The sequence below is a fragment of the Lynx rufus genome, unplaced genomic scaffold, assembly GCF_022079265.1.
Source record: "Lynx rufus isolate CCGP_SWC_20201006 ecotype Redwood Valley unplaced genomic scaffold, mLynRuf1.p SCAF_1, whole genome shotgun sequence".
Lineage (NCBI taxonomy): Eukaryota > Metazoa > Chordata > Mammalia > Carnivora > Felidae > Lynx > Lynx rufus.
This window is the reverse complement of record NW_025814823.1, coordinates 231734064-231748779: the sequence shown is the minus strand read 5'-3', so window position 1 is coordinate 231748779 and position 14716 is coordinate 231734064. Positions and strand designations below refer to the sequence as shown.

General features: G+C 51.0%; 1 protein-coding gene across 1 annotated transcript; it reads right to left on the bottom strand.

Moving 5' to 3' along the window:
- Window positions 1-1175: 1175 nt before the first annotated feature.
- CMBL (carboxymethylenebutenolidase homolog) lies at window positions 1176-12515 on the bottom strand. Its single transcript, XM_047094103.1, has 5 exons — window positions 12161-12515; window positions 10890-10997; window positions 5336-5478; window positions 3218-3309; window positions 1176-1926 (listed from the first exon to the last, which is right to left on the bottom strand). Exons 1-5 carry the CDS (start codon window positions 12373-12375, stop codon window positions 1747-1749), a joined length of 738 nt encoding a protein of 245 aa, XP_046950059.1. The 5' UTR covers window positions 12376-12515; the 3' UTR covers window positions 1176-1746.
- Between the last annotated feature and the right edge of the window lie 2201 nt (window positions 12516-14716).

The window sequence follows — 14716 nt, the reverse complement described above, 5'->3', positions numbered from 1 at the left end:
ACGGTGGCTTCAGTGTTTCTTTCTCACTGTTCTGGAAGCTGGGAGCCCAAGACTAAGGGGGGTTCTTGGGAAGGAGTTCCCTCCCTCATAAGAATAGGTACAGACAGTCCCTGCCCCCCCCCCCCCGGCTCTGGCAGGTGTTCTGTGAGGCAGAGGCCTACAGTGCGCCCGTGAGGAGAGGGCCCGGCCCTGAACCACTCTCGGCCCCTGTTAGGAGTGTTCTTCTCTGAGCCAGTGTTAGGTTCTCTGTTGTTCGCAGCCCGAGAAACCTGATGTTCCAGATGGCCCTGCTTCTCTTCCCGGATTCCCTGTCCATCATAAGCTCTACACAGACCTCGGACGGGTCACTGTGTCTGCCCTCCCAGTTCTCTTCTAAGTGCTCTGGGATCCCTCCCCTCCTCTCCATTTTCCTGCAGGGGTGAGGTCCACATCACTCCTCCCTTTTTCTCGTCACCCCTCTGCTGTCACGGAAAAAAGTAAAGCCATCAGTCACATGGGACTCCAAAAGCCCAGCGATGGAAGAAAGGAAGGGGTGCGTGTGGATGCTGGAAGCCGCAGACACCCTTCTCGTCCCTGGCTTCCAGGGTGGAAGTGCCATGAGTTCCCCTCTCCACCCAGAGCCCCGCCCTCAACCCAGGACCCAAGGAAAATGCCCTCCCCCTGGTCCCACCCGATGGAGGGCACCTGTGGCAGGGCCGGGGCCGGGGTGTGAGGGGACACGAGGTGACCCTTCTGGATCTGCAGACTCATGGGAGCCAGTGGGAGTGCACAGCCATCTAGCCGAGGCTTGCTTAGTTTGCAAAGCAGAACTCTCAGCTGGCACAGAAGAACACCAAGTGCGGGACTGTCACGGGGTGGGTGGGGGGAGGGTAACCGGGTTAAAGGAAAGTCAACGGCGCGGCTAGAAGAAGGCAGGGCCTTTACTGGTGCCGACTGGCTCTGCCCTATGTAGCTCCTACCGCCACGCTGCGCACGGCATGTGGCCAGGAATGCCGAGGAGCTGAAATGTTCGTGCGATTTAATATAAATCAATTAAAATATATACAAACTGAAGCGTGACCCTGTATGCCACCACCCTTCAACTGAATGCACAAGTGATTCCTGACGCAATCCCAGGCCCTGGGCCCCGAAGATGCCCACGTTCTGGAAAATCACTTCCTTGGGAGACGGCCAGATAGTCACTCTAATCCATTGTTCTTTATTAGCTTTTAGAAAAAGCCACACGTTCAGAAAGTAAGTTTATTGGCTCAATATAATTAGGTCAACGAAACCCTATTTTAGCTTCAGTATTTCTCACAGTGCAATCCATGAACATGACCGACTCATCCGTATTAAGACAGACAAATGCCCAAGGAAGCTGGGCTTTGAATCTGAGTTTACAATTCATGCTCTTCATGGCTCTGCCACACCCATCGTTTTAAAGAATGTACTTAATGAAGAACCACGAAGTCCATGGCTGAGCTGTCAGCTGGTCCATAAACAGCCCTAGGTTTTTGCTAACAGAATATTAACTCTACCATTCGAATTCTTCAGGTACTGACCTGTTTTTCCCTTAGTGTATGTGTTCAAAATTAAATTGTATCATGCATTAACATTTCCTACTGCATTTATGTTTGAGATGGAATAATGAATTTCAGGATTCCTGGATTTATTTTATATCAAGATAGTAAAAATTAAACGACCCAAGTATCCCAAAGCAATTTTCTGGATGCAAACTATTCTGAGAAAGTGTACCCTTGGCCCCTGCTAAACGTACTTGTGCAGCCACTCAATTAAATTCCTTCTTGCCTCGTCAACATAGGGCTTGTCCTCGGCTGAACAATCTTCTCTCTTTCGATGCACGAAGCCATGGGTTTGCCCAGAAAATGTTTTAATTTGATATTCCACTTTGCAGTGTTTTTTCAACTTCTGGGTCAGCAAAGAGACCTGATAACGCGGAAGATTTCATGACAGTATGACTTTAACAATCTGGTAATATTTTCCATTCTCCAAATCCTCTCTGAATGCTCATAAAAGAAGTCTAACATCGGTGCCTTAAGTTCCGTAGCTACTGTGAATTTGTTACTTTTAATTTGACAACTAAGAGTCCTCGGCTCTGGCAAAGGAGAGCATCCCAAGCAATGTAAAAATTCGATGCAATATCAATTTCTTGAAATTAAATTAGTATCTTTTGTGTATCATTCAATATATAATACTCATTCGATATATAACAAAATACTCAATATAGTCAAGTATAAATTGTTTTAAGTTTATATTAATATAGTGTATTAGTAGTGAATAATAATTTCTAAGCGACTGCTTTTGAACCACAATTTTCTGCTTTTTTCTTATCAACATACTGGGTTTAACACACCCATGGTTTTTTCTTTTTTTTTTTTTTCTAAGTAAACTCTATCCCCAACATGGGGCTCGAACTCACGACCCCGAGATCAAGAGTCGCATGCTCCACCGACCGAGCCAGCCGGGATCCCCAACACGCTCATGTCTTTAAGAACACACTTTATCTGAACTCCTGGGTTCCATGTGGGAAGATGGGGAGGCCGAGCTTCTATGCCCAGTAACCAGGCCCCACCAAGAGCACATTCGGAGGATTACAATCCCTAAATTCCCCAATAAAACCCATCTTTAAATTTTTCATGTTGGGGGCGCCTGGGTGGCGCAGTCGGTTAAGCGTCCGACTTCAGCCAGGTCACGATCTCGCGGTCCGGGAGTTCGAGCCCCGCGTCAGGCTCTGGGCTCATGGCTTAGAGCCTGGAGCCTGTTTCCGATTCTGTGTCTCCCTCTCTCTCTGCCCCTCCCCCGTTCATGCTCTGTTTCTCTCTGTCCCCCAAAAAATAAACGTTGAAAAAAAATTTAAAAAAAAAAAAATTTTTCATGTTGAAAATGTTTGGAGGAACAAATGAACCCTTTCAGACATTTTCCCCGAAAGGTCAAATCATGTCATTAAATACAGAGGTGAGGGACACCTGGGTGGCTCGGTCAGTTAAGCATCAGACTCTCGATTTCGGCTCAGGTCATGATCTCAGGGTTGTGGGATTGAGCCCCGTGTCGGGCTCCGTGCTGAGTGTGAGCCTGTTTGGGATTCTCTCTCCCCCTCCCCCGAGCTCACTCGCTCTCTCTCTCCCTCAAAAAGTAAAAATCGAAACAACTGTGGGTGTGCCCACTCCTACAGGAAAATAAGCAAAAAAGAAAGAAATGAGAAAAGATACCAACTTACTTGCTCAAGAGGAATCACAGCATCATTTTCGGCAAAAATGAACAACGTGGGGTTCTTCAAACTGTGCACATCTTCAGAATCCTTGATGATGCCTGGAAAATGGGGACAGGGACACGGGGGTAGGATTTCCACACACGCGCCTCAGAAAACCATGTGGGTTTGGCTTGATTTTTTTTTCAAAGTAAAATCTGTGCTTTGGGGTTTTATTTTCTTTCTAGCAATTCCACGCAAGTGGCCGGACTTTCCTGCTCTCCACCTCCTTCACTGGGTCGGGCCACAAATAACGGAATTAGACCTTGCAGCTGCTTTGCACGCAAAGATACAGAAGCAGCCCCGAAAACGCTCCTCGTGGGGCACGCCTTCATTTACAAAGAAAAGTGACGACTCTCCATCTGCACCTTCTGACCACCACTGTTCTAGAAGTTTCTCAAGGTCCACACAAGCCCCACGGCTTCTGGCCTCAGTATGCCGAGGGGCCTCGTTCATACAGTGTTCCACGGGGTAACCGTGCCCAGACCAGACGACGAGTGTGAAGTCTCAGATGTGCCACCTGGTCCGTCTGCAAAAGTTACCTTTCATCCTTCAGAATCACAGAGCATTTGGTCAGAAGCCTGTCCTGCCTTGGGGACAACCACCGTGGGTGTGCCCACTCCTACAGGAAAATAAGCAAGAGAGGTACCATATGTTGCCCCTCTAAGAAGAACCGTAGTGTTAAAGGAAAGATTACTCTGACTCTTGGTAAGGAGGCTGTATTCAAAGGGGACCACCGCACAGGAGGGTGTGAGGGGAGAGAGATCCCTCCACCCAAATACAAGGACAAGTGGGGATTTACGGCCAAGGAGCGGGGTGGGGGGCAGTGGGCAGAAAATTACGAAGAGGAAACACTGGGGTAAGACGGATTCTGGCCAGGTGATAGGACAGGGTTCTTGCTGACAAGAGACGGAAGGCGGGGTGTGAAGAACTTGGACAGACATCAAAAGTAGGGGGTTCTCTCTGAACTGCCCCAATGGGCCAATGTCAGAGCCCAGTCGGGGCCTCCTCGGAAGGAAGACTCACCGTGGAGCCTGACTCGAGTTTGGTGCCGGACAGGGTCCCAGTCAGTAGGGAGAAAATAATGGAAATCTTTTGTTTCCATTTCCTGCGGGAGCCCAGAGAGCCTCCCCTCAACCTGGAACTCGTCTCTAGAAGCAGGGAGCCACAGGACAGATGGCCACGCTCTGTTAAGGCCACACTGTGTGGCTGGACCGAGGTTTGACGCCCTGGAGTCCCGCCGGGCTCTGCAGCTCGTGCAGTGTGCAACAGCGGCCAGCAGGGGGTGCTGGCGAGGCGTCCACCAGGCTATTTCACACCAGGGCACCGAATGGCCCGGAACAGCCAGCCCCCTCTGCACAGCGGCAGCTGACAACTGACTATTAACTTTGGGGTAAGTTACTATTTAAAGGGGTTTTTTTTTCTTGCTAAAAGCAAAAATGCCACAGCAAGAAACCATTAATCCAAATAAGAATCCTTTGTGTAACTGTACAATATACTATCATGAAAGAAAGCCAAATTGCCTTCCACATCTTTTTTTCTTTTTTTAACATTTTTATGGTCCGAATGCTTCTACACTGTGAACTTAGTATGCCATTTCTATATAGAGATGGAATGTTCTTATCTCATTGCTATCATACGTGCAGTTGGTTTGGCTACAATGTTTATGCTGCTACTTACATTTTAGAATCGCTTTTCCTTTTCTTTCCTTCCTTTATATGGTGTGCCTGTGTGTGTGTGTGTGTGTGTGTGTGTGTGGTTGAAAATAACTGCTATCTTGGAAAAATACCTTCACAGATGTTCCTCGTAAAGAATATTGTTTGATATTCACCATTATCACAGAAATAAATGTGACCCCCTTCATCCTCGGTGAAGAAATTGAGACCTCGGGTTAGGTGACTCCTCTGGTTACTGCATTACCAACCTCCACCTCCACGCTCACATTTTTAAAGCCAATTCCCTCAAGACGGGCCATCTCTGCACAGCTGGGTCTATGCTGCTCCCCGAACCGTTAGTTTGGGAAGAGGCTCCCGGGTGTCCCTCAACCACTCCTGTTTCCATCGCGTAAAATGCACAAGGCAGATTTACCGTAGACGGACACCCCTGCCCTGAATTCTGGGTATTTCATCATCACGTGATGGACAGCCACTCCGCCCCAGCAGAATCCCACGACGCCGATTTTCTGAGCGTGACACTGCTGTTTCAGAAACCTCAAGACAGCATCGACCTCTCTAGAACAGAAAGTTATCCAAGAATCAACAGATTCGGATCACTTATACGTGGAATCTAAAAAGCCAAACTCAGAGAAACAGAGAGCAGAGTGGGTACCGGAGGTGAGGCGTGGGGGAGAGACTGGACAGACGACATTAACTTCCAGTTAGAAGATTAACAAGCCTGGGGGTGTAAGGTGCAGCCGGTGACCTCAGTCTATACTGTGTGATAGACTTGAAGGCTGCTAAAAGGGTAGACCTTAAATGTTCTCACCATGAAAAAGAAACGGCAACTATGTGACAGGACCGGGTGTGGGCTAAGGCTATGATGCCGATCCTTTTGCAGTATATAAATGTACTAAATGAGCACATTGTACACCTTAAACTTATACAACATTATGTGTCAATTATATTTCAATAAAATAGGGGCGGGATGGTGGCGGGGGAGGCAACAGCGAAACACACACACACACACCCAATCAAGAGGGATTTTGTGAGCCCCCTGGGGAGTGAGCTGGACAGCAAGTGCTGTACCAACAGTAACAGGGGCTTCGGCATCCGCTGTTCCTTGACGTTCTGAGATTTCTTACTTTCGTCCTGCCTGAGTGACGCACATCCCCCCACCCGTCTCCCCATGGGTCTCCCTTCCGAGCCCAGCCTCCTCCAACCACCTGTCAGGGCTGCCGGAGGGCTCTCAGCAAACCACACATCAGACCAGCTCGCATGCCAGCTGGAAGCAGAGTTCTGGCTTTCCGCAGCCTCCGGATAAAGGCCAAAGGCCAAAGCACCACTCCTAAGGCCTGATCCCAAGATCCACCCCCAGCGAGCACCCCGGCCCGCCCTCCTCTGGCAGGCACCGGCCGCAACTGGGCGGCTCCCCTAACTCTCTAACTTGGCACGTTCACCCCTTCAGCTAACATCCCAACTCAGCACCTCCGGACTCCTCCCTCCGGTGTCCCCAAAGAGCAGAGGGGGGATTTGGAAAGCCACCAGGACTATTTAAGCCAGGAGAGGACCAAGAACAGTGGCCCAGTCTGGTAAATGGCTCATTTGCAAATTGATTGTTTGGAACTCTGCGTTTTCAACTAAAAGCAACACACCCAAACGGAGGCAGGGCTGCGAGGCCAGCCAGAAAGTCCTGCTTGATCTGATAAGGAAGAATTGTGGTTTACAAGTTAGAAAAAGAAAAAGAAAGCCATCCCACTGCACTTCCTCCTTCCTTTCTCCTTTAATCACAGCATATCCTTGAGCACATTTAAATACGTGTATCATACCACTGCGTGCAGTTTTTTTCATAATGTTAGCAGTAATTAAGTAGTTCTGCAAACTGAAATGGAACAAGCAATGGTTTTTGACATTTGGGGCTTTAGGTTTTCCTTCAATGCTTTGATCGCAAGAATAACTGCCTTGGGGCGCGTGGGTGACTCAGTTAAGCGTCCAACTTCAGCTCAGGTCATGATCTCTCAGTCGGTGGGTTGGAGCCCCGCGCGTCAGGCTCTGTGCTGACAGCTCAGAGCCTGGAGCCTGCTTCAGATTCTGTGTGTGTGTGTCTCCCTCTGCCCCTTCTCAGCTCACACTCTCTCTCTCAAAATTAAATAAACAATAATGATAAAAAAAAAAAAATAACTGCCTTCATTGGAGGGAACAAGAAAGAGGCCATTTCCATAAAAATACTGTAACTCGAGTGAACAGGCCTTTGCTCGCGCTGCTCTGAATGTGTTCCCTACTTTTCTGGGAGCACCAAAGTTTAGCCTTGGTGCTAAACCAAAGTTTTTGGTGCTAGCACCAAAGTTTAACCTCTCCCCCCAACCCATGCTTGATTCTTATACCTTGGGAACTCTGCCCTAGGTTCCAGGAGTGAAGTATGTGGGTCAAGCTGACCACCAGAGTATAGCAATCTCCTGGCCACAGTGATTGGTTGAAGGATGGACCTGTGACTGAGTCATAACCATCAGGGCAAAATGAGAATTTTACTGGCTTGGGGGAAAAGAGACCAATGGAGGGGCCGGAACTGCGGCAGCCATCTTGCCACCCAGAGGCAAAAGCTTCCTGAGAATGAAGCCAGTGCACAGGATGTGGAGTGGAGACACGTTGGGAAGGCAAGTCCTGGGGATACTTTCTGCACTGCGAACCAACCCCTGCTTGAAGCCAGAAACGACCTCTTCTCAGTTCTATAAACCAAAATATCCCATGACTATGTAAACAGTAAGCATTCAAGATGGGTTTTCTGTTACTTGCAAACAAAAGACACTTGACCAGACACAAGGGTTTCAGTCTCCTTTCAAAGTCGGTGTTTCTGTTTAATGTCTCATTTTTATTTAGGGGCACCTGGCTGGCTTAGTCGGTTAAGCATCCCACTTCAGCTCAGGTCATGATCTCATAGTTCATGAGTTTGAGCCCCACATCAAGCCCTGTGCTGACAGCTCGGAGCCTGGAGCCTGCTTCGGATTCTGTGTCTCCCTCCCTCTCTGCCCCTCCCCTGCTCGCTCACTCTCTCTCTCAAAAATAAATATTGGGCGCCTGGGTGGCTTAGTCGATTAAGCATCCGACTTCAGCTCAGGTCATGATCTCACAGCTCTCGTGAATTCAAGCCACGTCAGGCCCTGTGCTGACAGCTCAAGAGCCTGGAGCCTGCTTCGGATTCTGTGTCTCCCTCTCTCTCTCTGCCCCTCCCCTGCTTGTGCTCTCTCTTTCTCTCTCAAAGACTAAACATTAAAACAAAAAAATTTTAGGGGCGCCTGGGTGGCTCAGCCAGTTAAGCATCTGACTTCAGCTCAGGTCATGGTCTCACTGCTCATAGGTTCGAGCCCCACATCAGGCTCTGCGCTGACAGCTCAGAGCCTGGAGCCTGCTTCGGATTCTGTGTCTCCCTCCCTCTCTGCCCCTCCCCTGCTCGCTCACTCTCTCTCTCTCTCAAAAATAAATATTGGGCGCCTGGGTGGCTTAGTCGATTAAGCATCCGACTTCAGCTCAGGTCATGATCTCACAGCTCTCGTGAATTCAAGCCACGTCAGGCCCTGTGCTGACAGCTCAAGAGCCTGGAGCCTGCTTCGGATTCTGTGTCTCCCTCTCTCTCTCTGCCCCTCCCCTGCTTGTGCTCTCTCTTTCTCTCTCAAAGACTAAACATTAAAACAAAAAAATTTTAGGGGCGCCTGGGTGGCTCAGCCAGTTAAGCATCCCACTTCAGCTCAGGTCATGGTCTCACTGCTCATAGGTTCGAGCCCCACATCAGGCTCTGCGCTGACAGCTCAGAGCCTGGAGCCTGCTTCGGATTCTGTGTCTCCCTCTCTCTCTGCCCCTCCCCTGCTCGCACTCTGTCTCTCTCTCTCGAAATAAACATTTAAAAAAAAAAATTTTTTTTTAAGTGCATAGCTCTCCTTTTCCCCTGTGGCAGAGTCCCACTGGCCTGCTCCCACACCTGCCAGAAACGACCCCTCCGCTTTGTGCTCACGAACGGAAGGCAGGCCCGCGCAGCGACCCTCCCCCACCCCGGCCCCACATGCAAAGCTGAACTTCTGCATTCACATCCCGGCCTCTCGTGCTTCTACTTCTCCTTTGCTCTGAACTTCTTGCTTCCTTTTGTCTTTCTTGGGGTTTCAGGCTGAGGTTGCAGGTCCCCCAGGAGGGACTTGGGAAAGGTAAGCATGCAGGGGAGTTATTCCAGGAGTCTCAGGGCCAGCACTGCGGGAGAGGAGGGAAGGAAGTGGGGTCTGCTCGGGAGAACCTAGCAGTGGCAATCTCCACGCAGGCCTCGGACAGTTCCCTAGGGGAGCCTGGAGCGCCCTGGCCCTGGAGGTGCCCCTGACTTGAGGTGGGGGAGCCAGGCCTTCATCCCAGGGAGACTCCTCAGGATGGGGCAGAGAAAGACAAGGCGGCTGACATCCGGAGGCCATCCCAAGGACAGTGAGGGACTGGGCGACGACTTTGTTAACACAGCCCTGGGTGCTCGGCCACGCCTGCCGGGAGCTCCCAAGGCAGCGGGCAGCAACCCCCCACGCCCCACAAGCTGCACAGAGACCCTAGGATGACCCTGGCCTGAGCCACAACGCGCTGCCACCCTGCACAGGCCCCTAAAAGAAGGTGGCCCAGTGAGTGCAGGGAGTGAGGCAGGGCCGGGGAAGCAGGAAGGGGCACTCAACAGGACCCAAGGCCCCTTGGGGCTAGGGGCACAGGTCTGCTTGGGGTCCACCAGCCCAGTGGAAGGAGGGGCCAGCTCTGGAGGGCACTCTGGTGATAGAAGAAAAGAACAGACAGTCCCAGGGACCCAGCGGCCACAGGCAGGGGACCACATTATGAGCAGTGCCGCCAAGCTGGGCTGGGGGAGCAGCTTATCAAAACCAAAGCTCGGGGTGCCTGGGTGGCTCAGTCGGTTGAGCGTCCGACTTCGGCTCAGGTCATGATCTCACAGCTCGTGAGTTTGAGCCCCACGTCGGGCTCTGTGCTGACAGCTCGGAGCCTGGAGCCTGCTTCGGATTCTGTGTCTCCCTCTCTCTCTGCCTCTAACCCACTCGCATTCTGTCTCTGTCTCTCTCAAAAATAAACAAACATTAAAAAAAATTAAAAAAAAAAAAAAACAAGGCTCAGGTGCATGGTGGGAGAAAGTCAGGTGACAGGGAAGGACAGCTTTCAGGACAAGTGGGCAAGGTGAGAGTCAAGGCTGGTGGCGGGGAAGTTCCTTTGCCTTGGGCTCACGTTTACTTGCTCAGGAGGAACTGGGCATCAGAGAACAATCCTGCCCCTCTCCCCCTCCACACTGAGGCCAGACAGAAGAGGGTGTGTGACTGGCAGCTGGGAGGTCTGGTCCTTGCTTCTGGACTCCTGGAGCTAATTTCCTAAAAGGCTGAGATCCTGGGGGATCCCCCACTTTTCCTCTCAATGCTCCCCGGGTCCTGGCACGATGGCAGTCTAGCCCTGGCGTAAAGACCCAAAGTCTCGGGGCGGGGGTGGAGGGGGGAAGCAGGGACAGGTCTCGGCTGGGGGGAGGGGACGGCCCTTCGGGTTTCCAACCAGCTGAGCGGTAACGGAGCCGGGGCTGGTGTTGGCTCTGGCGTCTTTTCTCTCCCCGTTGTCTCAACTGGTTCTGCAGCCAGGACAGGAAGGAAGGAATGTCCACCCTGTGGACCCCGAAAGCCCCCTTGTCAAGGGAAATCGTACCGCCCGCAAAGCAGCACCTCCGCAAAGTTCCCCTGGCATCAGTGCCATGAAGTTTCTGGAAGGGGGAAGCAGACGAGCCTGCTGGCACCGCAGGAGCCCTTGCCGGGACCTCACCTCCAGGGACACACTCTGTGCTGCACGAAAGCATGTGTCCATGGAAGTCCTGCCACAGGGGAGGGAGGGTGGGTGCCCAAGTGGTGATGTCACACGCGCTTCTCTGCTCTCCAGGGGCCCTGGGGCGGGGAGGAGGGGGAGCACAAACACGGGTGATAACTTACCTGTCGATCTTTCGGGCGTCTCTTGTTTTCAACCAGTCCGGGAAGGTGGACCAGTCCCCAGAAGGCTGCCAGGGTTCTTGCCCCACAAAGAAGTCTGGAAGGATGGCTCTGCAAAAAAGGGACGTCAACTGACCTTCACTTTGGAGCTGGCGGCACTCGGTATTTGCTTACGCTCATTAAGACCCGGGCTACGAGGGAGATTCTGCTTCAGAGGAAAAGAAAAGTGGTGCCCACGAGAGCCAGCTTTGATCACATCCGAGAGGCCAGCTGGCACCGGGCCACACCACTTCGGATTTCACAAGCGTAGGTGCACGGCCTCTGACGGCCGCCTGCAGCCCAGCCCATCCGAGATGACGAGGCAATCGGACAGGGCGCCCTCCCCACGAGACTGATGGCACAGGATGGAGACCCGGGAGGCATGGGCCCGGGAGGGGCGGGGTGGTGAGCGCAGGGGTGTCCCCGACCCCCTGGAGGAGTCGCAACGCTCAGCTGGCCTTTCGAGTTAGCCTCCGGTCAGAGGGTACATCTGGGGAGCATGTCCAGTCACCATGACTAAGCAGTTTTCCCCTGCCCCCTGCCCGGAGGGGCAGGTCTACTGCACGTTCTGAAATGGGCCGCGCAGAGAAAACAAGCCAGTCCACTGCGTCCGCGAACACCCCCCCTCCCATCCTGTCAACCCCGGAGGGTGGGTCAGCACGGCTTTGGCCAGAGACCTGCTTCCGAAAATAAAGGTCATCGCCAGGGACGGAGGAGCACAGCTCTTCCTTCCCGGCGTGGAAGGAACCCTGAAGCCTGGGTCAGAAGAATCCAAGTTCAGGTCCCAGTCGGCCCTGTAACCTTAACAGGTCGCTTACCCACTTTTAGCCTCATTTTCTTGACCTGAAGAAGAGACTGCACCCTGCTCTGCCCAACCTCAGGGGGTCGTTTTGAAGGAGAGAGGACTTGTACGCCTGTGAGGGGGCTTTGTAGATCACGGGCGGCTTTGCTCATTTTTCGTGTTCTGTCTCCACCCAAAGGACCCCGTTGGGCAACAGAAACCCCAGCCCCGGGCAGCCTGCTGGCTGGACTGGGCTGGGAGCGGTGGGAGCGGTGGCCTCCAGGTGCTGTTTTAGGTTCGTGTGATTCACATTCCCCATCTACCTGTGCCCAGCGAGACAAGGACGTCGACAGCTTAGCGCACGGTCAGGGTGTTGTGGTGTTGTTTTCCCTGAAGGGATCAAGATAGATCACAGAGGTTTCCATGAAGTGAAGAAACAGAACTGCATACATACGTGTATCCATTTCCTGCGATCATGTCAGTCATGTATCTGCTATTGGGCAACTGCCAGCCAAATATGTCTTGAATGACGATCACAGCCTTGCCCGTGTCGAAGGGGGGTTTGGTGACATAAGCCTTGATGTGCTCGACTTGAACTTCGCGCCCCATCCCTCCATACTCTATCTTATGGCCAATGTCACACGGACAAGGATGAGCCTCGTTAGCCATTGGAGATATTTAAGTTGGGCTACTGAGAGAGAAACATGCATTAGGCTCTGAATGGTGCAAATCCAAAGATTGTAAGCAGTAAGTAAATTAAAATCACGAGCACAAAAAATGAGGCGCCTGGGTGGCTCAGTCGGTTAAGCGGCCGACTTCAGCTCAGGTCACGATCTCGCGGTTCGTGGGTTCAAGGCCCGCGTTGGGTTCTGTGCTGACAGCTCGGAGCCTGGAGCCCACTTCGGATTCTGTCTCTGGCTCTCTCTGCCTCTCCCCTGCTCGCTCTCTCGCTCTCTCTCTCTCAAAAATAAGATAAACATTAAAAAAAAGAGTACAAAAAATAATTAAGTTTAACTCTACATATCGTGTATTTATGGAGGAAATAAATCACTGATAACCTGGGATTTTAGCAGCGTGGCAGATGAGAGCTAACAGGAATCCACTCCCATTACAAACACTCAAAATACCTAAGTAAATGTAACCAACGGATAAAAATTAAAATGGGGAACTCATAGGAAAAGAAGGGATTGGAGAGGATTGGATTAGCCAGGATTGGAGAGGAGACCTGAAGCCAGGATCGGCTTGGCATGAGCAGACCCTGAGGGAGCCCAGAGATACTGGGGAGAAGGCTAAACCCAGGAACGAGCTCTAACACCACCCGATGCTTAGGATGTGTCCAGTGAGGCCTCTGGACCCCACAAGATAGGGACCCATGGCTGACAGCCCATGCAGTGTCAGAGCCCCAAAAGGTTTATATTTAGTGGGGAACGTAAAAACAAAAAACAATAACAAAAGAAAAAAAAGAAAATTCTACCAACCAGGACTAAGACTGTGATTAGAAAACCCAGAGAAGGTAAAAATAACCCCCCAAATGTCCACTGTCCTTTCAAAGTAGGAATACCTAGACTATGACATTTAACCCAATAACTGACCCTGGGCAGTGAAATCCCTGGGCACCAGCAGAAGCAGAAGCCAATCTACTCAGAGCAAGACGTTCCCAATCCAGGACAAAAAACGCCACCCACTGGGGCGGCTGGGTGGCTGTCGAGCGTCAGGCTTCGGCTCAGGTCATGATCTTGCGGTTCGTGGGTTCAAGCCCCACATCGGGCTTGCTGCTGTCAGCACAGAGCCTGCTTTGGAACCTCTGTCTCCCTCTCTCTGCCCCTCCCCTGCTTGTGTGCGCTCTCTCTCTCTCTCTCTCAAAAATAAATAAACATTAAAACAAAACAAAACAAAAAAAAAACACCACCCACTGAAGAGGGACAATAAAGGCCCTGACAGTGGCTAGGGTCTGGATAGAATTTGCAGGGAAAGCCAACTGAGGCAAAGAGGAGACAGGAGGATGAGGGTTTTTGCCTGAGCAACTGTCTTTAAATGAGAAGGACACTTGGGAAGAGCAGGTTTGAAGAGGTCAGGACTTAAATGCGGAGCCCGGGAAGTCTGAAATGTCTGCTCCACAAGCTCCGTGGACCGAGAAGAACAGCAAGTTTGGGGCAGGGGTCCAGGCCGGAAGTACAAACTTGATACAGTATGGTCAGCCTACACAGCCAAGCCTCATTTTTTGCCGCTTCCATGCACGTGAAGTTGCCTAGTCACAAAACTTATTTGCAACTCCAAAATCAATACTTGCAGTAATACTGCGACCATCCACGGACTTCTGTAAAGCACTGAAAAATCTGAGTCACCCACATGCACGTCCCGGCCAAGGTCGAACAAGGCAACGCCCCGCCTTCCCATATCAGCCCTCACGCTGTAAACAAGTATCCTTTTCGCTTTCTATTTAGCGCCACATCTTTTGCATTTTTGTGCTTTTTGGTGGTGACTGCGGTGTTTAAAGAATGGACTCCATGCACAGTAGTGAAGAGCTGTCTGGTAATAGGGCACGAAGGCTATGATGTGCCTACAAAGATAACGTGTGCAGTAGACAAGCTTAGTTCAGGCACACATTACACCTGTGGACTGCGAGTTCAATGTTAATGAATCACCTATGTATCAAATGAGGTGTCTCTACACAGAAACACACAAAAAACTAGGTTATGCACTGATCAGTCGACAGAAACATGACCAGAGGCTCATAGAACCCTACCTGTATTTCCTCTTGGAGCCATGGTTCAGTATTTGCTAGTTCAGTGTCCCTGTGACTTTAAATAACGTAACCACGTTCTACGGCTGGCCCTCGAACCACACAGGTTTGAACTGCACGGTCCACTTACACGTGGATTTTTTTTTTTTTCCAATAAATTCAGCACAGGACTGCAAATGTATTTTCTCTTTTTTTATGATGTTTTTACCATTTTCTTTTCACTAGCTCACTTCATTGTAAGACTACAGTGTATAACGCACAGAGCAT

Excerpts from the sequence above, each read along its gene's own strand:
- CMBL (XM_047094103.1), bottom strand. The coding sequence starts at position 12,375 with ATGGCTAACGAGGCTCATCCTTGTCCGTGTGACATTGGCCATAAGATA. Across the intron at positions 10,998-12,160 it reads ATCGCAGGAAATGGATACAC|AGCCATCCTTCCAGACTTCT; the intron begins GTATGTATGCAG and ends CCTTTTTTGCAG. Across the intron at positions 5,479-10,889 it reads GACGCCCGAAAGATCGACAG|AGAGGTCGATGCTGTCTTGA; the intron begins GTAAGTTATCAC and ends TTTCTGTTCTAG.